Source organism: Mixophyes fleayi, chromosome 5 (assembly GCF_038048845.1).
Source record: "Mixophyes fleayi isolate aMixFle1 chromosome 5, aMixFle1.hap1, whole genome shotgun sequence".
In the NCBI taxonomy this organism is placed as follows: Eukaryota; Metazoa; Chordata; class Amphibia; order Anura; family Limnodynastidae; genus Mixophyes; species Mixophyes fleayi.
Genome location: NC_134406.1, coordinates 33099844 through 33127178, shown reverse-complemented (window position 1 = coordinate 33127178; position 27335 = coordinate 33099844). Strand labels below are relative to the sequence as shown.

General features: G+C 39.3%; 1 protein-coding gene across 1 annotated transcript in view; it reads right to left on the bottom strand.

The window, feature by feature from the left end:
* Positions 1–13573: 13573 nt before the first annotated feature.
* GAD2 (glutamate decarboxylase 2) overlaps positions 13574–27335 on the bottom strand; it is an 83567-nt gene continuing 69805 nt past the window's right edge. Inside the window, exons 13-16 of the mRNA XM_075211976.1 lie at positions 26151–26300; positions 22990–23097; positions 20194–20283; positions 13574–16763 (exon numbers count right to left, since the gene is read on the bottom strand). Coding sequence (XP_075068077.1) covers positions 16590–16763; positions 20194–20283; positions 22990–23097; positions 26151–26300 — 522 coding nt within the window. The 3' untranslated portion in view covers positions 13574–16589. The remainder of the gene's footprint in view (positions 16764–20193; positions 20284–22989; positions 23098–26150; positions 26301–27335) is intronic.

Below are 27335 nucleotides of genomic sequence, written 5' to 3'. Positions count from 1 at the left end.
TATAGACATACACATGTGCCTCTTATTACACCCACGTACAAACATAACAATTAGGGGCAAATTTCCTAGAGTGTAGCTTGTTCAAGCCACCAGTTTTCATTGTATTTCTTGGCAGTTTGCACATAGTCAGACTAACCACTCAAAAACCTTTGAATAAAAATGTGGTTGTGAGTGGTGAGATTGCTCTAATCACAGGCAACTGGCCTATGATTATGAATTATGCGTATAAAATGGGTCGAAAACCTGTATAGTACTGTGGGTGTGGCAAATGGCATTTTGTGGCAATATTGTGCCTTCCACATTGCATACTGTGTGGATTTTGCATTAGGAGGGAGGAGAAACACCAGCACCAGAGTCAGCGGAGGCCCTGCAGAGTCCACACTTTTAGAGCAAGTTTGGCCTTGGACGCCCTCTCAGATCAGGAGGTAATTCTAATGCTTTGGCTGAACCTCACAAACCTCCTAAATATTTATGAGCAGATGAGAGATGATTTGGGGCAATCAACATACTGCAATAGAGTGTCTGGGCTGCATGAGTTAATGCGTGTTGTCAACTTTATGGCCACGGGCTCCTTCCAGCCTGTGTGCTACGGAGTGATAGGCATAACATAGACAACGCTAAAAATATTGTCACTGTCGTGCAAAACAAAAACATAAGAAATGTGCAGAATAACCGTTAATATATTTTATTGCTTTCTAGCTAGTGCACATAAGTAAATACAAGAGATGATGACAAATTAATATCACTTGAATCTGAATCAAATGATACACACATATATAGAAAATTCTTGGCCAAGAATAAGATACCTAAAACTCAGTAGTTTTGTTTTGATATATGTTTTAGTGAGTTTTGTTTTGATATATGTTTTAGTGAGTTTTGTTTTGATATATGTTTTAGTGAGTTTTGTTTTGATACTGTCATGTGCAAGCTAATTTTTAGGCATAAATCTGCAAATATATTTTTGTGAATTAATTCCTAGAAATAGTGTGACATGGCTCTCTTAGAAGCTGTTAGATCAATGGGTTTTGTTTATGTTAGACTACCCAGAGGGGGCTGGTAGATAAGGGTAGCACCTTGTACCATTTATGGCAGGATGCGAATTCTAAAGCCTTTGAGGATATCTCTTGCAAGACAATGAAATCTAACACATGTTTGGGAGGCCCCAGACATGCCGACTGCAGAGACAGGGTTGTATGTTAAGGACAGATTCAAGCTGAATAGGGTCGCAGGAAAATATCATATAATTTTCTCCAATATCATACATACCAGAGCAGGGCCGGACTGGCCATCTGGCACTTCTGGCAAATGCCAGAAGGGCCGATGGCCAGAAGGGCCGGTCCGCATGTCCGCCGAGCAGCAGCACCCTGCGCGCTGCTCGGCAGACGGAGAGTCAGTGACTGGCGACTATGTGAGTAATCACATGGGACGGCACCACGCCACAGGCGCCGTCCCATGTGATTACTGCATAGTCGGCAGTCATTGATTCTCCGTTGGCTGACCAGCGCGCAGGGTGCTGCTGCTGCTGGATGTAAAAAGGTAAGTGTCTGTGTGTGTAAGTAAGTAATAGTGTGGCAAACAGTGGGGCTGGCAAACTGGGACAAACAAACAAACAGTGGAGGAAAAACAGTGGGGCTAACAAACAAACAGTGGGGCTAACAAACAAACAGTGGGGCTAACAAACAAACAAACAGTGGGGCTAACAAACAAACAGTGGGGCTAACAAACAAACAAACAGTGGGGCTAACAAACAAGCAGTGGAGGAAAAACAGTGGGGCTAACAAACAAACAGTGGGGCTAACAAACAAACAAACAGTGGGGCTAGCAAACAAACAGTGGGGCTAACAAACAAACAAACAGTGGGGCTAACAAACAAACAAACAGTGGGGCTAACAAACAAGCAGTGGAGGAAAAACAGTGGGGCTAACAAACAAACAGTGGGGCTAACAAACAAACAGTGGAGGAAAAACAGTGGGGCTAACAAACAAACAGTGGGGCTAACAAACAAGCAGTGGAGGAAAAACAGTGGGGCTAACAAACAAACAGTGGGGCTAACAAACAAACAGTGGGGCTAACAAACAAACAAACAGTGGGGCTAACAAGCAAACAGTGGGGCTAACAAACAAACAGTGGGGCTAACAAACAAACAAACAGTGGGGCTAACAAACAAACAGTGGGGCTAACAAACAAACAAACAGTGGGGCTAACAAACAAGCAGTGGAGGAAAAACAGTGGGGCTAACAAACAAACAGTGGAGGAAAAACAGTGGGGCTAACAAACAAACAGTGGGGCTAACAAACAAACAGTGGGGCTAACAAACAGTGGTGCTAACAAATAAACAGTGGGGCTAACAAACAGTGGAGGAAAAACAGTGGGGCTAACAACCAGACAGTGGGGCTAACAGTGTGGCTGTGGGGCTAATTTTGTGCATGTGTGGCCCCATGTTGCTATAGTGTACGTGCGTGTTTGGCCATGAAGGGAAACTTATAACCTGTTGTGTGGAGGTAAAATCATGTTTGTACGTCATACGGGTGAAAAGTTAGGATAGAGTGCCAAAAACCTGTCCCTAGAGCAGAATCATAAAACCCTAATTTGCATTCTACCATCTGGTTGGTTCTGGCCTCGCAGGAAAGGGGGCTGGGGGGTCCTGCAGCTTGGTTTTAAAACTGTAGTGAAAATGTAAATTCGTGTTCACTCTTCAGGGAATCAATTTGATATTGAAGAGGATCCCATTTTTTCTGCTTCTCCCAGCACCAGAAACTTGATTCTAAGTGAGGTATCAATTCTGTGTTTTATCCTTTTTATTTTATAAGAAACAATTGCATTATATGTGTATGCCTTTTATTATCTGTTTTATCTTAAGCATTGTGGATGTATTTTCCATATTAAATTACACTTAATAAGTGCAAGTCTCTGTGTTCTTACGAATTCACGTGACTATTTGGTCAAGACGCTACATAATTGAAATGTGGTTTATGTGAACTCTGATTAAAGTAAATTGTGTTAGATTAATGCTAGGGAGAACCGAAGGCTTCCTAAATAAGAGTGTCAGCTCTTGTCATAAAAAACATTGGTGGTGGCATAGTTATACCGCAAAGCTAGTGTGTGGCATAGATAGGGAAGGATTTAATCATTTTAGACAGACCAAGTGGTTGGTTTTTGGTTAACCCCCGTGTCACACACGCGTCACGCAGGCTCAAGTGAGTGCTGTTCGTGACAGTCACATACATATATCTGCTTCTTCAGCCAAGAAGCACAGTGACACGAGTTAAAGGCAGCATTCTATAGGATTGAAGGACTACCTAGGGAGAATTCAATTTCTGGCAATGTGGCACGCAGACATCGCGCTGCGCACATTGCCGGCAATTTGCGGCAGAAATCTCTGCTAATTTTTTTCCTTGCACCTCTATGGAGTGTGAGGAAAAATGAGCAGAGATTTCTGTCAAATCTCTGGAGCGAAGTGTCTGGCGGAAGTTCTGAAAACACTTTGCGGCTAATTGAATTTCCCCCCTAATGTCTATAGAGGACACTCTTATACCAGAGGCCACCACAAACATTCTGGGAATGTGCAGGTGGTCTGTGATGCAAACATGTGTATAATGAGTGTTGTGGCCGGCTATCCTGGTTCACGGACATCACACTCACAAACAAACTACACTACACACACAAACTACACTACTTAAAATAAAAGTAGGCTGAAATTGAACTGACTTCTTTAAACTTTCACTTCATGTGATCCCACAATCTCACAAAATTAGGGGCCTTCACATTTGACAAAGGCAGATCCCAAAAGCTGAATGTGGGCATGCTTTTTGTTATGTGCTTGGTGAACAAATGGACATACGTTCTCATAACTACGTTTTATGACTAATAAAGCCCCCTCATTATTTTATTCTCTTTATTAATCTATGCTCTATAATAACTTGATTTATTTTTGTGTCAATTTAAAAAAAAATCATTTACGAAAGATTGTAACTAGTTTTGGAAATATAGAGAGAAAAAAAATGTTATGGAGAGATGCGTAATACGGATGACCTGAGTGACATGCGCACCATGCGAGGGGTTAGAGCCGACTACTGAACAGTTCTCAGGATGCTTTCTAGATGGTGGTGGCATATGGTGGAACAATAGAATAGTCAGGGCACCAAACACATTATTATTGCTTTATTTAGAATAGCAGAATGGGAGAATAGAAGAGGTGCAAGCTTCTCCACTGAGCCGGTTCTTGGTAGTAGCTGAAGACTATGAAGCATCAGATCCATAATAAGTAAGATAATTGAAAAACAGAGTTGTGGTAGTAGAAAGTCCAGGTCTAGGATTTCTTCACTCACACTAAGAATACCATAGAACTCCACAGCTTTCTGCTACAAAGCAGAGCTACCATGACCAGAGGTCAGCTTGTCACAATCTCCACCTTAGACTAGACTAACTGTAGGAAATAATCAAATCACTATTTATTGTTTTGCCTAAAGGGAACCCTTATCTAGGTATAAATCCATAAGGAATCTGTGGGTTGTCTAGATTAAAATGTGCAACACACAAGAATACACAAGTATCTGTGCTTAAATTCAGAGATTGCACGTGTTTGGTGTCATTGCACAGCCGTCTTACCATTCATCACCTTTTTGTGTGGTGACCTGGCAGGGTTGGAGGCATTCCTTTGCTTAGCAATATATATATAAATATATATATATATATATATATATATATATATATATATATATATATAGTAATAGAAGCACTGGGAAAGTGGCAGATGGCAATCCTGTGAGTCGCAGGCTATCTATCTGTCTTATATGTTCTAAAGCCCCAGGGAGGTTGTTTGTGTTTGGGAAAAACATCCTAGAGATTGTCTTTAGCAGTAAGAAAGGATGGTAAGGGTCCCTGGGGTATGAATAGAGAGACAGAGCAGGCTCCATTCCTCACCATCATCACTCACATTCATGTGGCCCATTTCAGGTTTTCCAGAGAGCTAGGAAGCTGCTGACTAATCAGGAGTTGAACCTGAAGAAGTGTTTTAAAAAATTGCTAGGCAGTTTCCTCTATCTCTCAGTCCTGGGGAGGAGGTTAGATGCCTCCTGATAGACACTGCTGATAGACCCTGCAAATGTTGACCAATTAGCTCTATATTTTGTATGTGTATGGGTCCTTCCCAGGAGAGAGGTGTTTCTGTGTGGGTGTTTAGTTAGTTCCAGAGAGGCAAGTTGCTTATTTTGAAATATTTTTTATCTTTTCTGCTTCTGAGTTTCTAGAGCTTATTTCCAGTTCAGTTTATTTGTCTGTGGGTTCCAGGTTTGTGGTTGCCATGCAGTCCTGAGTTCGCCATTCTGTCTCACTGTTCTGATTTCCAAGTCCCTGTCTCCAGTTCCAGTTCGTTCTGTTTTTAGTTTACGTGTGTTGTCCATCTGAGTTCTTATTAATGGGTTCCAGTCCCATGTGCCTGCCCACAGGTGCCGGGATTGAGTTCCTACGAACAGTTCCAGTTGGTCATTACACCGGATTCCAGTTCAGTACTCAGACACAGACTCCAGTCCTAAGACTCCTATACTGCTTGTGCTAATCTGAGTACCCTAGATGAGCAAAGAGATTATCAAACCATCCAGGTTTCTTCTTAGTCCTGCTCCCCCTGGGCTAAGGGGGCCTCCATTCCCCCGTGAGCGCTCCTCCCGTGATCCGAGCTGACCGCGCCCCCCCCCCTGGCACTTACCTCCTTCTCCGGCTCGCTGTACGCTCTTTACTGAGGAGATCTCGTGAGAGTGAGACTCACGAGATCTCCTCAGTAAGGAGACTACAGCGTGCCGGAGAAGGACCACAGTGAAAGTGCTCAGCAGCACTGATCGCGCTGGGAGCGCCCCCACCCCCGACCGATCAATACTGCTGCTGTGCACTTTCAAGGAACCCCCTGGATGCCATAGGCCCCTGGGCTGTAGCCCAGTTAGCCCTATGGTTAATCCGGCCCTGCCCGTGAGACATACATAGTAAAATGGTAGGACTCAACATGTTGTTTCCATTGTCTGTTCAAACGTAGGTGCACTCCAGGCCACCTGTGTTCTCTCTACAACCATTGACAAGGAGACATACTATAGCTCAGGTAAGGTGAACAGGCCACATGTTAAGGCACTGGGCAACTGAAGTCTTTACCCAAAAATACAAATGCTGCGGTCCTCCTTTGTATGTGTTCCGTCACACAGTGACAGCAAGAATACCTTCTGCTGTTGAGCTGTTTCTCTAGAGAAAGCCAGAAAATAGCTAACCGAAGGTCGGGGGATGGGGGGGGTGGATTAGTATTTGTGGCTTTTTAGGAAAATTTTAAGGGACTTACACCTTTTTGTATCTCAGGTAGTGATGAATAGATAATGTTTGTTTATATTGTTTATAAATCCTGCTTTTTCTCATATAGACAAGCAATATGCCAGCTACACCTGAAATATTTAAGTATAGGCTTCCAGGTAGGCACACAGATGTATGAGCCATAACTCTTCACCAGTCTGCTTATTTGTGAAAGATGATTATTGGCAGACTATAATATCTGTAATTGTACCAAAGTACTAGCAATTAGGGTGGTTAGCAGCAGCAAGTGCAACATGGGATGGGATGAACAGTTTTCTATAAATAATATATTCATGAAAAGCAAAATAGATGTAACATGAAAAGCAAAATAGATGTAACATGAAAAGGTTACATTTCTTTTTAATCTCCGTTCTTAAGAGCTGCGCATGTTTCCCTAAATATACTGAGCTGTATTTACAATTTTACTTCACACACCCAAACATGAACAGATTTCTTAACAAGTTACCAAAATCTGTTTCTATCTCCGTATTTTGGATCTTCTCATGCATAATACATTATGTGTTGTGTTATTCCAGCACTGTTATCGAGTCCCTGCCCCGCATGAGAAAACTATTTTATTGTTCTTAAATAAAAACATGGAGAAGTGTTTGTTCAGAGATCTAATGAAAGCCACCACAAATAACAAAGTAACACACATTGCGCCCCCCGGGCTGAACTTTGGCAGCCCGCGCCTGAATGTCGCAGTCCCTCAGGCTGTTGCAGTCCCTTAGCAGCTAAATTAGTTTCATGTCTAACTTTTTTGCATATGTCCATTTATCCCTTATCTCCTCTCTGGCCTCACTCTCCACAGCTCCACAACTTGAAAAGCTACATATGCCATACTTGCTTACTCCTGGACATTCCGGGAGACTCCTGAATTCCAGGTAGGTCTCCTGGACTCCCGGAAGAGGAGGAAATTCTCCCATAACCTGTTAGGGAACCTAAATGGCGCAATTCAAGGTAAAGCACAATATTTTGGCCCCGCCCCAGACACAAAATGTCAAGTTTTGTTGCTGAGGTGGAGCCAAAAGGACCCACTTTGCCCCGCCCCCTTATGCCCTCCCACCACACACCCCATCTGGGATCTCCCGGAGGGCAACAATAGAAAATGGGCAAGTATGACATATGCAACTTTTAAAATATGAGAAAAGTTCTGATCTTGATTACTGTGAGAAATTTTAGCTATTATCAGAACTCAGGCAGTTATACGATTTCATATGTTGCTGCTAATGTAGATCTTCACTCAACTCTTCTCTAAGTCTTGAAATGTTTTACTTTTTTAATTAATTAAATGTACTCTGATGTAAATGGCAAACTGCTAATTTCAAATCAGTTTCTGAATTTTTTTAACCACAGTAAAACACTGAAACAAAGTTCTTGTATTAATTAGAAATGGGAAATAAACAAAATCATAAATAAAGTTACTATGTCAGACATTTACAAATTGTCTTCCAGACATGTTATAAATTAATTTAATCTTATCGCCATCTTGTGGCTAAAATATAATCTTTTTTCTTGCCTTCTAAGAAATGCATTTCTTTAAAGTTTGTTATCTAGACAATTGTGCTGGTACATTTCACTTATTTAACTATAGTGTTGATGATTTGCATGTGTTTTGAATAGATTTTTTTTGTACATTTTAATTTGAAAAACATTACATAAACTGTACAAAAAACGTAGAACCTAATTCTAACCTTATATCAAACTAGGTTTAAGTCAATAAAATGATGACACTAAACTGTTTTTATGTTAGCTATATCAAAATGTATTTATTTATAGTTAGCTGGACAAACATAAACAATAAAAAACAAGATTGTACCCCAGATTGTGATACAGAGATGTAGTTTAACAATAGAATTTAGAACCCGAAAAACACACAGTAGCACACTGTTCTCTACACTCTAAGGGGTATATTTACTAAACTGCGGGTTTGGAAAAGTGGAGATGTTGCCATTAGCAACCAATCAGGTTCTAACTGTCATTTATTTAGTGCATTCTACAAAATGACAGCTAGAATCTGATTGGTTGCTATAGGCAATATCTCCACTTTTCCAAACCCGCAGTTTAGTAAATCTAGCCCTAAGTATTTTTTTTTCCAGACACATATATAACTTCATAGACTTTTGAACACAAACATAAGGAATATGCTTATGGTGATTTTTTTTTTGTGAGTCAATGTCAATATAATTCAAAGGGGCATATTCAATTGTTGGCGTTACTGCCTAAAGTAACGCGGCGCATGCACTATTACCATCATTATGGTAATAGTACGCATAAATGCCGTTATTACAGCTGAAATCCGACTTAGTAAAACTTTTTCCACGGCGGAAACCTGCCAACAACTGAATATGCCCCAAACAGTCCTAAAAGAGGAAAAATGGTGAAGGAAATAGATACTCAAAATTTACAGGTAATGGTAGGTACTCAGAAGTGATTAGTCATTCACCACTGGTGCATAACACAAACATCACTAAATAGCATATCTGTATTTGAAGCAAGGCTGACACACTACAGACTGAACACAGCTGGGTAGGATGAGAGCTGAAGAGTATGATTGGCTCTCATCTAATTACATGTGTACAAATAGAAGTATTAGTTGTTAAGCTTGTGTTGGTGGTACACACCTCTAAGAAACAGTGAAGGGAGGAGGGAGCAAAGTAGCAGAGAAATTTCACAAAAATAAAAATTTTCAGCTCATGTAGCAGACATGTGAAATAATGGTGTTCACTCATTTTTGCAAGATTTGCTTAAAGCGTATGCTGTGTTGCAAGTGTAAGAGACACCTTAGGCGTATCATATGCAACATCCTGTACAGCCAATAAATACATAATAATTAAAAAAAATGTGCTCTCCCCCCAAAAGATCAACCACTCGCAGCGCTGCCACCACTCAGTGGTACTGTCAAAATCAGGGGTCAAAAAGTGAGGGTTCCTCTCAAATTTGCTAACAATAGCGTTAGGCTTTGCCAGCCCAGGTTGGTGGCACTATAGCAGGAAAACCCGCTGAGTGGGGTCCCCCTGCCATAGTGCCAAACCAGTCCTAAGGCAGTCAAGGATGAATACACCTGGGGAGATCAAGCTTGAACAATAAGGCAGAGGTATAACCAGCGCCATGCTGAAAAGCACCGGGACTATTCCCACATCGTGGTGCAATGGGTGTGGGTTAATCTACCAAAATAGAAGTCTTACAATTTTTCCTCAGTTGTCCCAGAATGCTTAGGCTGCTATGGAGTGCCTGGGAATGCTGGCACTTGTAGTACTACAAGTACCAGCATACACATAGTTTCCAGAAAGTGCTGGCATTTGGTGTCCTGGGACCTGTAGTGTACTAGGGAAAAATGTAAAAAAAAATATTTTAGAATAAAATTCATTTGCAATAAACCCTCCCCATGGCAACTTTTGTTTACCCTCTTTATTGCTCACTTACATGCAGGCCCTCACCCATGGCTTCCTCTTCATCTGTAATAAATCCAGGCATCCCGGTCTTGGCAAAGGAAAAATTACACAGCGCAGTACTAGCTCACTAACAGCTCCCACTGTAAATGAAATCTTAGTGGCAGTACGTCATATATCAGGGTTAAACGCAGGATTTGTAGAGGGGGGTTTCCACACCACGCCGCCAGTGGGCGTGACCAGCATGTGCAGGGGCGTGGCTATAATTTTAGACAGTGCTTGGCTGCTCTCCAACTCTTCCTATCCCCATAATATAAATGGGCAATGCTGCGCGCACTACTATTAGGTGTACGCAGCTCTCCCCTTTCAAGTAGAGCTGTGTGAAGTGGGAGCAGGGTCCACCCACCTCAATTATACAGTGCCCCAGGCTTGGAGGGGGGTTTCCAGGCACTAGGAAACCTCCCTGAATGAATGAAGTATTTTGGGTGTCTTTCTCTGTTCCTTCCTCTCTACCTGCCCTTACACAGAGGGAATATGCCAGATGACTCCTACAATCCAAGTCAGTTTCTGCTTGTTGCAATCTCTTACCTCTGTGTTGTAATGTTGTTACAAAACAAATTATGGCTGGTTTCCCAAGTATGGGCGTCTCATTTCTTACAGTGGAAGCAGTGCTCAGTTGGGAAATACAGAGAAACATAACTTAACTGGTGTTTTGTACAGAGAGAAAAATGATGATTCATTTACTTTCTTGTGGCAAGTGAAAACAAAAGTGACAATACCTCCCATTATACCTACATATCCTGCTAGCATATAAAAATAAATTATGGTGTCTTGTGCAATTGGTAGCTTGATATTTGTATACAGAAATTGTAGATGTGTATGCATTATCCTTTATTAAAACAGCACCAAAATATTCCATAATGATGTACAGAAAACGTTACTCAGACACTACTCTTAAGTCCAGTTAGACTGCAATATAATTTAAATTCCACAAAGCACAAAAACACACACAAGGGCCATTTTTTACTTTTTCTTTAGTCAGAAACCAAAAAAACCATCAGTATGTCTATGGATCGTGGCAGAAAACCAGAACACATGGAGGAAACCCACACAAGTATGTGGGCTATGATTACTATAGCGATGCTTTTATCAAACCACTGCTTTGTCAGAAATTTTCTTGGCGGTTTGCACATGGTCAGATTTACTAAATACCAAACTGTAGGTTTTCAATTGTCTTCCCGATTTTTTTTACATGGTAAGTATACAAAATGTCAAATGTATCGAGCTGCAGTTTGGCATTCCACCAGAAATCCAGCCAGAAAGAAAAGGTGGTTGTGAGCGGCGATGTTGCTCAAATCATAGGCTGGGGCATACTTGCCAACTCTCCCGGAATATCTGGGAGACTCCCAAATTCCAGGTAGGTCTCTTGGACTCCCGGGAGAGCAGGTCATTATCCCGCATCCTGCTCACTTTCTAGTGAAGTGGGCTGGATTGGACCCTCCATGACGCATTTCGCAGCATTACATTATGGAAGCATGGCCAAAATTACACAATTTGCTGCCCACTGCCCCCTTACATTCTCACACTTCACCACCCCTCCGGCATCTTCCGCAGGTGAAGATTGAATAGTTGGTAAGTATGGGCTATTTTATTATTATCGTTTATTTATGAGGCACCACAAAGGGTCCACAACGCGGTACGTAAAACATGGGACAAGAGTACAGATTAACAGTACACAAACTGCTCTGCACTTCTCCCTATCTAACCCAGCACCTCACAACCCTATGAAAGATAATCAGGAAGTAATATATTGCTCTTCATTCATATGTCATCATGTAATAGTGCAAAGTGTTAAAGCCCCAAAGGATGATAATATCTAGACAAAAGAGTGCAAAAAACTATAGTAATAATAATAATAATAATGAAATATGACTGCTTCAATCACATCTGTACATCTTTATTAGATTTAAAATAGACAACATTGGTAAAATACAACACTTTAATAAAACACATATGTTTATTTGGTAGACAGAAGTAGCTGTCCTCCCTTTACGGGGATGGCAGAATCTTTTTTTACACAACAATTTCAGGATTAACAAAGACCCGTAAGTACACGCGTTAGACACTGAAAAAGAACATAGTACCGTATGACAATCACAATCACCGGTAGACAAACGTTCATACAGTATTATGTGCAGTTCATCTCAAAATAAAAGGGCATATTTGGTCTATTTTTGTTACAGAATGGCAGTGCTTCTATCACAAATACTTATTAAAAATATTCAGCTAATCTTGCAGGTAAAGGGTAGATTTATTATATATATATTGTGCTATTGACAGCGATTTCTCATAAGAAAAGTACATCGGTCCAAAAATTTGTAATAAGCCAATTTCACAACAACAACATTGAATAATACAAGTGTACTAAAAATAAAACTAATCTCAATAATATATTGTACAAAGCTTATACATCAACACAGGTTGAACTGCCACACTATACACAACCTCAATCTGAGGTGACGAGACAGTAATATTAAATATAAGAAAGGCAACAGAGTTACAAACAAATTTGTTTCTTTTTCTTAATTCACATCTGCGTGACATAAGATCAACACCAATGCATGTGTGCAAAAATAGAAACACACATCACACTTTGTTTTTTTAAATTAAAGATACCGTAAGTTTTATACAGCTTTTCAGAAATAAAATTGAACTAGGGTTATTTCAAAAATTGCCAGGATACACAAGCCGAATGTGTCTTGAGAAAACATGATACTAGAGACATTTAAAGGGATTATTTATTCAAAACTTTGCACATTAAAATGATGACTACACTAATACACACTTCAGTGCTTCCTATCAATGGAAAAGTTATTTTTATTTAAGTCTCGAATCATTGTGTCAATAATATTCACCTATTCATTAAAGGATTGAGAACAAATGATTGTCATGTTGGGTGGGAGATATATGTACTTTAAATACACAAAGAATACAGAATTGAGGCAAAATTTGAATTATTTGTTCTTGAAACAAATTTGGCTTTTTGTTAGAGTTTACTGTAGTTTTAAAGTTGGTTTTGACTTTTTGAACGGAGAGAGAGATTTTCTGGAAACAACAGTAGTAAAAGTCAACGTTGCGCTATCAATTAGCTGGTATTGCTAATAATGAGTACCAAATGACTACCAATATATCTTTTAAAAAAGAATCTTGTTAGGGTATATAGCACCGTGAGTTCAATAATTCTTTATCATTCTTTTTAAGGTGCATATGATGAGGGTCTGAGCACCTTATTGTAACTAGAGTTCATCTGTTGCTCATCTGTGTGTCCCCAGTTTTGAAGTGGGCGGGGATAGAACATATAACCAATAAGATTATCCGAATGTTCAAAGTAACACACAGTATGTCAGTTAGTGTGATGATCGTGTGGGAAACAGTGGTCTGGCCTTTTGTGGGTGCATGTGACATGGGCAATGTCATGATGCGAGAAGGAGAATGGAGACAGAAGTCGCAGACTGATAGTTAGTGGAAGGGACACGCTCCCAAATAACAAAGAGTCGGGCTCCTGTGACAATGATGTAAGGAAACGCATGAGCGTATGAAACGAAGATAGTGTGTTACATATCATCCTTGGTCAGTGACCACTGACACTTCATTGTTTTAATTTTAAAAAGAATGTGTGTGTATGTATCTCTCTCTCTCTCTCTCTATATAATATATATATATATATATATATATATATATATATATATATATATATATATACATATATATATATATATATATACATATATATATATATATGTATATATATATATATAGATATATATCTATCTATATATATATATATATATATATATATATATATATATATATACACATACTGTAGTTATCCATGGAGATAAATGAAGACAAAGATGTTAAAATGTGATATTCAGTAAGCAAATAATTCTGGAATTTCATATAACCAGCTTTTTAATTTAGATATGCTTTTTTTTTCTCTAAGAGAGAGGAAGCATGGAAGCAAAATAGGATCCTGCAACCAGAAACACCTCCTAAACTTCTGAACTCTCTCTTGTTTGCAAAATAACCAAACAATTGGTCTTTATGGTGCTACTCGGGGATCCCAGATATATTTGCTGTCTAGTACTGACTGTAGTGACTTACATTGTTTTATCACATACTTTAAAATGTGGAAATATATATGTCTAGCATGTCACTGTTAAGGGATTACATTTTTTTGATTTATGTAAAATGCTTTGTAGAATATATATATATATATATATATATATATATATATATATATATTTATTATTAGTTTTGTTTTCTTGTTTACTGTTGCCAGGAGGTACTTGGTGGAACATTCAACACAGAGAATTTGCCATCATCAGGCATGAGTGCCTCTAAATTGAGCAAAAGAAGTAGTCAAATTAACAACAGCAATCAGCTGAAATTAGCTGTATTCACAAGCTTGGCCTGTCTTTTGTTGATCACATAAAAAGCAAATTGATTTACCGGGGACAGGCTTTCAAATAAGAAGTGATTACGCCTCCCTTATATTCTATTCATCTTAACATAAACTGTATGTTATGGATCATATAAACGTGCATGCATCTTAATGGATACAAAATATATTTTTGAAATATTGATCCAGACTGTAGATATTTCAGCCATTCAATAAATTCATTAAATATTGTGAATGTAATTTTTTATATACCAGCATTAAAGAACAATATCAAAAAATGCACAGAAAGCAACACTATCTCTCTATTATAGTAACATTTTTCTTTTTCTAATATTTTGACTCTAATGCCATAATCTTTATCATTGTAAAACATATATAAGGAAATAAATAACATCATATAAAATACTGATGACACATCATTACATTAATAACACCTTAAGTCAAGTATTGGTAACAGTGCATACTGATTGTGCGTCTTATGAGGCTAAGAGGGCCATTTATATATAGTGCATGGCATGTTAATAGTTAGTAATACTGTGATTTTTATTCTACACCAGGGGGTAAATGTATCAACTGCCGATTTTTTCAACTCGCCGCTAATCGGCGAGTTTGCAGTGAAAATTTAAAGCGGTAATACCTTTAAATGCATTGTTTTGCCTTTAAAGCCATTGCCGCTTTAAATTTTCACTGAAAACTCGCCGATTAGCGGCGAGTGGAAAAAATCGGCAGTTGATACATTTACCCCTAGATATCTTTGAACTTTAAAGCTGCACTGCCACCTAAAGTGATAAACATTGGCTGCAGAACAAGGGTGTGAGCAGGAGGACCAATGAGGAGCCCCAATGTCCGTGATTGTGTCTTCTCATTGGTCCATCTACTCACACCCCCCCCACTAATACGTCACACAGCCCTGGTTTTCACCAAGTATGTGAGACCTACCAGGGAGTCCGGGGAAAATGGCTGCAAGGAGCAGCTCTGGTCAGGGGAGGGCTGGCAATTTTTAGCCCGGTTGGCAAGACTCGACTCAGCAGCCTATTAGGAACATTTTAAAGGAAATAAAATGAAGGTGGCCCAGTGACCAAGGAAAGGTAGCCCACATTTGGACCGGCCCGGGGGCAGATGCCCCTTACCCCCCAGCCCAACCTGCCCTTGGCCTTGGTGCCTGGGGAGGGTGTGGAGCTATTATGCTATGCTCCCTTCATAGCTGGCATTGTAGCTTTAATGCCACGCTAGCACAAACTGAATAATTACATCATGAAAGTATATAAAATGTGTGATTTTAAATATTGATGGGGTAAAGCTGGATTACCAACTAATTTGCTCTTGTTCCCCTGTTGCTATTCCATTTTAGGCAGCAGCCGCTTTCTACTAGTATAGGTATCCCAAGTTTTCCAGAAATATTTTAGCTTATAGATACAGTAGTTATTCAAAACTGTTGAATTATAATTAAAATGTATTCTTCTCAAAGAGATAGAGATCTTCTGAACGTGATCACCTTTACATCTGCTCACAGTGCTTTCTGTTTTTTGAAAGATGAATGGATGGGAGATGAATGTTCCATTGAGATCATTGAAGATCAAGAACAAATGGTCTGAGTTTCACCTATCAACTATCAAGTCCACAATATGATTCCCCTCTGATATTAGTACACCAAACTCAGTTATTGCTTCCGCAAACTAAAACTACAGATTACATATTACAATTCAGACTCTTCCTTCTTAATTTTCATATTCAAAATTAGGTTCAGATTTGATTGGGCAATCAATGCAATCGCATGTAAATGGATTCTCTATTCCACTGAATTCTAAAATATGGATATAGTGCATCACTAATTATGTCAATTTTTAAAGCCTCTTGTTAATAAATAATACCCATAATAGATACTTATGTGCATTGCAGACTTGTCTTGTTTATAACCAATACAAAATAAAATATGTTGTTTATAAAATAGGATATTTGTAATATATATATAGATTATTTTGGAAAATTATATGTCTTTAAATATATCAAATGTAAATTAGAAATCCCATTCTAACACTATGAAAGGCAATGCATATATTGTACTTGAATTCTTATTGTATCATTGCCCTAGGAAGTATACTTTGAAATTTACTTTTCTTTTTGATACACTTGGCACAATCACACAAAGTACTGTAGCAGTCATTTTGCTTAACACGTAAAAATAAGGTACACACTGAATAATTTTTCTTTTCTTAGACGTTTGAATGGAAGTAAACTGATCATCTATAAAACCAAGACTGTAAATGGAGTAAGTGTTTCTCAAATACGACTACACTTAGATTTAACGGCACAATATAGAATTACTGTTTAACGCACTGCAAATATATTCACACAGCTCTGACAACTCTATTGTGTACCTATGACTTTCAAACAGAATAAGGATCACTTTATAAATCTTGTCCGAGGCGCTCAATTTCCTCAATCAGGAAATCAATGTCTTGATGAGCAGCGGCTGGGTTAGAGATCACCATGCGGAAGAAGTTTACTTTGTCTCCATGAGGCTGGTAGCTGACCATGGTGCTTCCATATTCCATCATCCTGGCTTTAATCACAGGAGCAACCTACATATGTGTATAGAAAACATAACAGTAGAAATGGGGTTGATGAATGGACAAAGACATTTAGATCAGATGTCAAAGGGAAAAGAGGAATATTAAAATGTGTTTTCATTCTAGACAATATAAAAACAGAATTGCCCACCAGGTGGCCAATGAGGTGAATGTGGATTTCCTATGTTTTATAGTCTGTCAATATAGCTTATTGTATGAATTTACTTTTGTCACAAACTTATTTGCTCCTGTGCTACTGATTTCCCTGTCTCTGGGTACAGCTCAGCACTTCCTGGTTTGGGCGGTCACATGATCAGGGATGGGAGGCGGCATATACTATCGGCAGACTATATAAGGCTCACCTGGACACTGCAGCCTTGTCAGAGCAACAAGTTACCACTTTGTGTCTGGCTCTCCCTGTGTATCCTGTGCTGTTTCTGTTTCCCTGTGTATGAACTTTGGCTTGTTTAACCTCTGCTTCTGGATCCGCTGCTGCCTTTGTACCTGTGTATCCGACCCGGCTATCCTTATTGACTACTCTGCTGCCTATGCACCTGTGTATCCAACCAGGCTATCCTTACTGACTACGCTGCTGCCTGTTCACCTGTGTATCCGACCCGGTGACTCTCCTGAGCCTGGTGTATCCTCAGTGTATCCGAAACGGAGTTCCACTGTATATGGCTTGGATTTCTCTGTATGTGCTGTGTTTCTTCAGCTAACTGATCCTGTTCCTCTGTGCCGTACTACACTACCTCTACAGAGTCTATTCTCCTTTATTCTGCCGGTCTTCTTACCTACCGTCGGTCACCTATCCCGGCAGTCCCGGCAGCAAAATTCATCCCGCGCTGCAACGGTTCTTGGTGAAGACCAAGGGGTTTGTTAGACTCCGTGCCTTAGGAAGGCCAGCGCTAACACTGACTGATAGGAAACTCGTAAGAACTGTAACAACTTTAATGGCATTTTGTTGTGGAATATGACATTTTAAAGAAACAATAGTTCCAATCCTCACAGGTACTACAGAAAAGCAATGATTTGCATCAACGGTGGGATAAATGTCATGCCATCAACAGTTGGATCAATCACATATAAATGAAATGACATGAAATCACTACATAGACTGTGTTTCCATTGAGGATAACACATCACACTGTATTTAACCTAATGAAGCTCTTCAGGTATGGAACCTTTCCTAGACAAGTAAATAGATGGGTGTACATTCACCAGGTGGCAATGTAGACCAAGCCCTTTAGCATGGAGTAATGTTCACAAATCTCACAAATCTCAAACTAGACTTTTTGAATGGACACTTCAGGAATTTGTTTTTTCTCCTTTTGTGTTTTTAACTCAATGTCCAATCTTAATTGTAAGCTGATTTTTTTTTTACCAAAATGTATGTATGTTCTCTCTGTTGTAAAAAAATTACTGCTTTTGGTTCAGTTATATAAAGTTGTTATATTACTGAAGTCTCCTCTCTCAACACCTATTTCCATAACCGCAGATTTTGCACTTTTAAGCTGTAAATGCTGGGGAACATCCAGATAAGAGAAGCATTATCCTAAAATTGAATAAGGTTATTTTGCGCCAGCTTCCTCTAATTGCACATAGAAATGCAGCTATCAAATAGCATAAAAGCTAGGATATCCTTGTACAATAATTTGGAGTTACACAAGGGGCCTAAGTTATGAAGCACTATCAGTGAGTACCATCTTGGTTATACACTGATGTGTCTGGGTGGACCAGTCAGCACACATCAAGGTGCATGACTACAATCACTCTCATTAAACGCCTTTGCACACCTAGAGGCACATATAGGCGCAAAAACCTAAAGAGACGCGCTATGTAAAAGTGTAAATATCACATCAAAACATCCAACCACCTTAGTACCGAGCCTTTAAAGTAAAGATTTATCTCCTAAAATACTGCTTGGTTTAACCTCATATATGGCTTAAATTAAGGATAGGATTGAGGTAACATCGAGACTATGTTTTCTGTACCAGTTACTTTATCTCACTGATTTTAAATCTGCAGTACCAGGTGATTGTTTGAATTCATTATCTTTTATAGGAAGATGATCTATATGTAAGGCGCTTCTATGGTCAATGAAAAGAAGTGATGTGATTCTTATGGAAAATGCGTGACATTAAAAAGATACCTGGCATTAATAGGTTATCAGCCAGGTTACGAGTGTTTATCTTGTGATAATCTCCACACAGAGAATTCTAATCACACATTGTTTTCATCACTACAATAGCCAGTTTTAAGAACAAAAGAACAACTCCTGTGAGGTGACACACTCAGCTACAGATTGAGTATCTCCATATGTGGGATCACATCTTAAAAGTAAAGGGGTCCAGATATGTAGATGACTGATATACGTGTAAGTAATGTAGGGTCTATTATGGAAGGGTCAGAGACAGACAATGGATTAAATCAGAAAGGAATTTCACATGGGCCATGTTCAGAGAGTCAAAGCAGAATATCAGAGAAAACTAGCTGTTAGAATCAAGGAAACAACTCAGGGACAAGGAAACATCAGCATCAGCCTTTCCCTTTAGAAGGAATGCTCTGGTTCCCATTTGTCACCAGGGCTTACTACACAGCGACCATGTAATTCCTGTAGTGCAAGTAAGAGTGTTGGGTCAGAGACAAGAGAGTTAACTTAGGTATAAACAAAGACCAAATGTACCCAGAGAGCGGCAGAGATAGAGACATGGATAACATCAAAAGTAGAGAGGGCAGAAATAGAGTAGAATATACCCAGTAATGGTGTCCCGCAAAATATTTACTAATATACACAACAATAATGGTCAGTAAAATGCCGTTTTCCACAGTGATACTGCACCAGAAAAATGTAACCAGGTCACGGCAATTAATGGTCTGTGTAAGATAAAATGGGTCCCTGAATAGATATCAAGCTGGGGCCTTCTACATGCACTTAACTCCGGTACCAAAATCAAGTTCACTGTAACACTGGAACCTGGACATCAATCAGCTAGACATAAAACGGGGTGAAGAGTTCCTGCTCAAGAGGTTTGGTCTGCAACAGAAGCTACATATTACATTTTTGTAAATGTAAAAACAATCTAAGGCAGCTCTTGAGTTACACAGACCTGCCCAGAGGGCAAATGGAATGTATCCCAGATATGAAGCTATAGATGGAGGTAGTATGTTTTAGAACAGTGGCACATTGGTCAACAATACCCAATCATGGCAGGTGTCTTTCGCTGTGCCATACTCACACAAAAGATTAATGTCAAATGGCATTTGCAGCAGTTACATACAAGTTACTGTTTGTCTAAAACAAACATGCTGCATCTATAGCTTTTTTTTTTTTTTTTACCATTGCAGTGATATGACTCTTTACATTGTATTGTACAAGGTAATTGTAGCATTGCCTTTTTAAAAAAATGCAATTAAAAAGGAAAAAAATAATCTATATTACCTTTATAAGTCTCTCCATTCTTTCTTCATTGTCTTCCATGTTTCTCAAGCTTGGTGGTATATACCAGAAGCAAACATTTGTATGCTGGGGCTATTATATAGGGAAAATACTGCGTTAGATATTGCTACATTTACAGACACCAACTAGCTAGATGAGAGACAACAAATTGTATTTATCTAAATATATATGCTACTTATCTACTAGTAGTCATTTTTTAAATGAGAAGAAAAATATTAATACTGAGAATATTTAAAATGTAGTAGTAGACCAATCAAATGTTAATCGGAATTGGCAGAGAGCACTGCTGGATTATGATAGCAACATAGAAATGTAGAGCACACAAAAGGTACATTAATGGCACTTGTATTTAGGAAATACTAAAACATGTCAAATAGAAATTTGTATTCCTATTTTGTGAATTTCTGTTCTTCTAGCCACAGAAGAGCCTAAAATGAGAAAGAAATGCTGTGCACTTTAGAAATTAAATATTATTTCTTCAAAATGTGGGTGTTGTAAGAAGAAAAAACTGCCTTTTGAAAGTCCAGACTTGATGGCTTAAGACATTTTGATGAGTCCCGAACATTAAATTGTTCAAAGTGCCAATTCGATATTTAAATCATCATCATCATCATCATCATCATCATCAACATTTGTTTATATAGCGCCAGCAGACTCCATAGCGCTTTACAATTGGGAACAAACAGTAATAAAACAATACCGGGTAATACATACAGACAGAGAGGTAAGAGGTTATATATAGAGTCAAGTCCATAAATATTGGGACATCGACACAATTCTCATATTTTAGGCTCTATACACCACCACAATGGATTTTAAATTAAACAAACTAGGGGGTAAATGTATCAATATGCGGGTTCTTCAACACCCGCGTGTTCAGCCTCTTCCGCGATTAAATTTCAAGCGGCGCTGCATTGTAAAGGGTTAACTTCCCTTTACAATGCAGCGCCGCTTGAAATTTAATCGCGGAAGAGGCTGAACACGCGGGTGTTGAAGAACCCGCATATTGATACATTTACCCCTAGATGTGCTTTAACTGCAGACTTTAAGCTTTAATTTGAGGGAATTTACATCCAAATTAGGTGAACAGTCTAGGAAGTACAGCGGTTTCTACATGTGCCTCCCACTTTTTAATGGACCAAAAGTAATGGGACAAACTAAACAATCCTACATCAAACTTTCACTTTTTAATACTTTGTTGCAAATCCTTTGCAGTCAATTACAGCCTGAAGTCTGAAAGGCATAGACATCACCAGACGCTGGGTTTCATCCCTGGTGATGCTCTGCCAGGCCTCTACTGCAAATGGCTTCAGTTCCTGCTTGTTCTTGGGACATTTTCCCTTCAGTTTTTTCTTCATCAAGTGAAATGCATGCTCAATCGGATTCAGGTCAGCTGATTGACTTGGCCATTGCATAACATTCCACTTTTTAGCCTTAAAAAAACTCTTTGGTTGCTTCTGCAGTATGTTTCGGGTCATTGTCCATCTGCACTGTGAAGTGCCGTCCAATGAGTTCTGAAGCATTTGACTGAATATGAGCAGATAATATTGCCTGAAACACTACAGAATTCATCCTGCTGCTTTTGTCAGCAGTCACATCATCAATAAATACAAGGGAACCAGTTCCATTGGCAGCCATACATGCCCACACCATGATACTACCACCACCATGCTTCACTGATGAGGTGGTATGTTTTGGATCATGAGCAGTTCCTTTCCTTCTCCATACTCTTCTCTTCCCATCACTCTGGTACAAGTTGATCTTTGTCTCATCTGTCCATAGGATGTTGTTCCAGAACTGCAATGGCTTTTTTTAGATGTTGTTTGCCAAACTCTAATCTGGTCTTCCTGTTTTTGTGGCTCACAAATGGTTTACATCTTGTGGTGAACCCTCTATATTCACTCTTGTGAAGTCTTCTCCTGATTGTTGACTTTGACACATATACACCTACCTCCTGGAGAGTGTTCTTGATTTAGCCAACAGTTGTGAAGGGAAAAAATTCTTCTGTCATCCACCACAGTTGTTTTCCGTGGTCTTCTGGGTCTTTTGGTGTTGCTGAGCTTCCCGGTGCGTTCTTTCTTTTTAAGAATGCTCCAAACAGTTGATTTGGCCACACCTAATGTTTTTGCTATCTCTCTGATGGGTTTGTTTTGATTTTTCAGCCTAATGATGGCTTGCTTCACTGATAGTGACAGCTCTTTGGATCTCATATTGAGAGTCGACAGCAACAGATTCCAAATGCAAATGTCACACCTAGAATCAACTCCAGACCTTGTACCTGCTTAATTGATGATGATATAACAAGGGAATAGCCCGCACATGTCCATGAAATAGATTTTGAGTCGATTGTCCCATTACTTTTGGTCTCTTAAAAAGTGTGAGGCACATATAGAAACCGTTGTAATTCCTACACCGTTCACCTGATATGAATGTAAATACCCTCAAATTAAAGCTGAAAGTCTGCAGTTAGTTTTATTTCAAATCCATTGTGGTGGTGTATAGAGCCTAAAATATGAGAATTGTGTCGATGTTCCAATACTTATGGACATATATACATATATAAATGTTATCAACTAAATGTAGTAAATGTACACAGTAATATACTATGTTATTTTTCAAAATTGTTGTCCACCATTTTCCATTTTCCATAACATACAATATTTCTTCCACTTTTTGCAACATTAGTGTGTAGCTGTCTAATATGAAAACTACAAAAACTAAATGTTTCAATCGAAGCTAACAATGTATTAAAGGGTTAAATATTAAACTGGGACATACCTTTCCATCAATCACCATTTCATAGCCTTCTCGGTTCTTTATCTTATTATAAAGATATTCTGCGAGATCTAAGCATTTGTCAATCTGGACTTCAAAGCCTGTGGTCCCCTAGAAAGATAATGGGGGAAACATTTTACGATTAGGGAATTACATAATTTTTCTTTTCTGTGTGGGGTTAATATCTTAAAAAAAATATAATTGGAAACAATTTACAAAATCCTATGACAAAGGGATTGGTGTTTGGCATTATAGATGGATGGCCTACAGCCAGCTGCTGCTCCTTGATGTTGGTAATGGGCAGAAAGTATGGTGTTGGGCTATGAGGTGGCAGACCACCACACTTCACACTGCACACAAGCACACAAGGTAAGAAGCAGGGAAGGTGGTGGTGGTGGGGGATGAGTATGCGCATGGCAGTATCTGAGAGGGTCGCTGGAGAAGAGGCCATCTAGAGTGTCCAGGGCACCTGGCCTAACCCTGGTGCCTAAGTGTGGAAGACTCAGTTTATCCGCTGACATTTAACAATAGGGTCTGAAGAGATTTAGCGCCTGAGTTGTGCCCTGGGTCTTGAAGCTGAAAGTTCAGAATGGTAAAGCCAACATGATACATTTCTATGACAAAGAGCTGAATTTAGGTTTCTATCACAATCTGCAATTATGTGCACCGAGACAAGCTTGGTTTGGTGTCCTCTGATCATTATCAAGTCCTTTTGCATAGGAAACAGTGAGTTCCACAACCAATACAAATCAATTACTGAATAAAACACCAGTTACAGCAGACTAATTTTAAAATTTCAAGCTAGCAGAAAGAGGAATTGCTCCTGCTCCTAGTACTGAAACCCAAGATCTGCTCTGGCTATGGTGCAGGCTTAAGGTGAATACACACTACAGAAAATTACTGCAGATGTAATTTCTGTAACAAATTTACAAACAACTAAAAGTTCTGGTGAGCATGCAGATTCCTGTGTATATAGATCTACCTACACTGCTGGTCATGAGTGCAAACACACTTTCATATTTGCCCGACATCGTTCCATCATTGATTGTGATATTTAGGAAGTTTATAAAATCAAATCAAACAATACAATATGATTTGGTACCATAAAACATGATTGTGGAAGCGTAAACACTAATGTAATATCATACCAAATGGTCGTTTACTGTGTCATTGGCATGATACTTGGAAGAGAAACCTGTAGTGTGTACCCAGCTTATGTGTGGAGAACAGCAAGCAGGGCCAAATACCACTGTGTGCACAGTACTAACTTGTGAAGTTACCAACTGCTTACAAATTTCTTCCCAGTCCTCCAATCCTCGCCGCCTCTTTTCCATGTTCAACTCCCCATCCCCTTTATTCCGCTCTCCCTCTCTACAGACGATTTTGCCTCCTTTTTCTCTTCCAAAATTGAGGCTATCAGGCTCCACATCTCCTTCTCACATCATTCTCCTGCCACCCTTATCGCTCTACCATCTTTCAGCAACCAACCATGGAGCTCCTTCCGCCCTGCCTCAGGTGAGGGAGTCCACTCCCTCATTCTTTCCTCTCCCATATCTACCTAGCACCTGGATCCCATCCCCTCTCACCTACTTCACTCCCAATTCCCCACAGCCTATTCCTACCTCGCTCACCTTTTTAACCTGTCACTCTGCACTTGCATTGTCCCCTCTTCCTTTACATATGCCCTTATGTCGCCAATTCTCAAAAAAACAAATGTTAACCCTATCTCACTCACTAATTATCACTCCATTTATTTTTTCCCCTATGCCTCTAAAGTACTCAAAAGGTTTGTCTGCAACCACTGCACCAAGCATTTCTTGGACAACTCCCTCCTAATTCCTCTCCAATCTGGATTCCACCCCCTCCACTCCACTGAAACCGCCCTGGCCAAAGTAACTAACTAACTTGGCTAATTCCAGGGGTCACTACTCCCTGCTCATCCTCCTGTACCTCTCTGTGGCCTTCAACACTGTGTACTACCCCCTCCTGTTACAGACCCTTCTTTATCTCGGCCTCCCTGGCTCTATCCTTACATGGTTCACCTCATACCTCACCAACTGCTCCTTTTCTGTATCCACTTCAGGTTCATCCCCCCCCTCCTTCGCCCTCCCTGTAGCATTCCCTCAGGGCCCTGTTCTTGGCCCTCTTCTCTTTTCGCTGTACACTACCTTCCTGTCCCCTAATCTGTGCACCTTCAAACAGGCACTTAAAACTCATCTAGTCCTCAAAGCCTACCAGCCATCCACCTCACCATCTCTCCACACTTGATCTACTCACCTCTATCTTCCCCTGTCCCCTTACTAGCTCCACTTGCACTAAATCCCCTCCGTTGACTTCCCATTGTGCCTGCTGTCTGTTTGCAGTGCCTTTAGGATGTAAGCTCTTATGAGCAGGGCCCTCCTCCCTCCTGTCTCCATACCTATTATTCTGCTCCTACTTCACTATACTAGCTATGCTTGGAGCTTTTGGAATCTTGGTATTATTCATTTATTGTTCTGTACTGTTTCAACCTGTATGGTCTACTGTTTGTGTTCTATTGGACACTGCAGAAATCTTGTGGTGTTTTATAAAAAAGGATAATAATAATAATAATAATAATACCTGGATCAATCATTCCTATAATCTTCTCTACTGATTACAGCTACATATACAATTTCTTGTAACAAAGGCATCCAAAAACCTTTTGTCTTCTCTCTTTTAATAAGTTCTCTACTCAGGGACTCACGTTTCCCCCTAGAACAAGCACTCTCACCTAATGTACCAGACTGATTGCACTACCAAGATTTAGTTTGAAACTTGTCGCCTCATAAATATGAATTAAATTTGTTGATCCCTCATAAAACCATGTTAACTTCAAATTATTTTCTACAATATATTTCACAATAGCATCCCTTGGTATCACTAATATAATTTATCCATGACTGAAGTCCAGTAAACAGGTCTATATTTTCCTGATTCTCATTTTGTTCTCTTTTTATATATGGCAGTACATATGTATTTAACCACTGTGGCACTGACCTGTTATTTCAGAACTTAGTGAATACTGAACAGCTTTACCTGATTTAGGGGCCAACTTATTAGCAATGACCCCATTGCGTTGATAAGTAAGATTGCCCTTTCTCCTGTGTTATATAAGTTACATTTAATGGAGTACTAGTCCTTACCTTTGCTCGCCACATCAACCACAGCTTAAAAATGTCCACATGGCGTCCACATTGCAGAGCCTTGTCCCCAGTATCATACGAGAGGTCATAATGTTTATCTTGCTGGAAGAGGTAGGACGCATGCATCTGATTGCAGTTTTGCATTAATCCCTGCAGAATACAAACATTAATTAATATCTCCTGGTGATTCATCCAGTTAAAACATGTTTAACAATATAGTAGCCTTAAAAGAACAATTAATTAATTGAACTGTACTAGGCAATATGATATATTTTAATGGCCTCCCATGTGGCGCTGTTTTCCTTAGTGGGGTTCCAGATAGCATTACCAGAGAAACATCAGGTTACAAATGCCCATTATATCTATATGTTATCCCCACTTCAAGAAAACAGAACTTAAGCATAGGGGCATCACTAGCCCTTGGTTTCGACTTCCTAGAATTTCCAAATCACAAGCAGATTGCCCCGATTCATTTGTAAAACAGATTTTTTTACATTTTCAATTTGTTTAATTTACTTGAAGTGATGTAAGACTCCAATATCGATATAGACCTAATAAAATTAAAAGGTTCCCAGACTTCTTGTTGCTCTTAATTCTAGACTGCATGTGTGTACATTGTTCCTGTGACAATAAATGGGGTGAACTCATTTGAGGAAGTGGACAAACTTTTTTTTTTGTAGCCTGGCTCTACACTACTTAGACATTCTGACATGAGAATCACTGGATAGGGGTCAGAATTGGAGCAATACATCAGGAAATTAAGTAAACCTAACACCATATGTGGCACTGAGATAAGGATTAGAGCATTAGTATTAATTTTAGAGCCTGAGGGGATCATTCCAAGTTTGCCAGTGTAGATAACGTTAATATTTTCCACTCATGTAAATATCATGCATTTAAAATAATATATGTAGGAATCACAGAAAAATAATGTTACATGGTAAATGATCAACCCATTAGAACTTTAAAGGACAGAAAATAACTATAATTGCAGTCTTCTTAACATTCTTAACAATATAGGTGACATTTACTACTCCATTAGTTTTGTTAAATGTGTCCTCTACAGTAGCAAATAATTGCACCATTTACAGAGGAACAGTACTCACATAATCACCACCAATACAATTACCTACTATAGTATATTATAATTTCCTGAAGTGGTAGAACCACCATGGGCGCAGTATA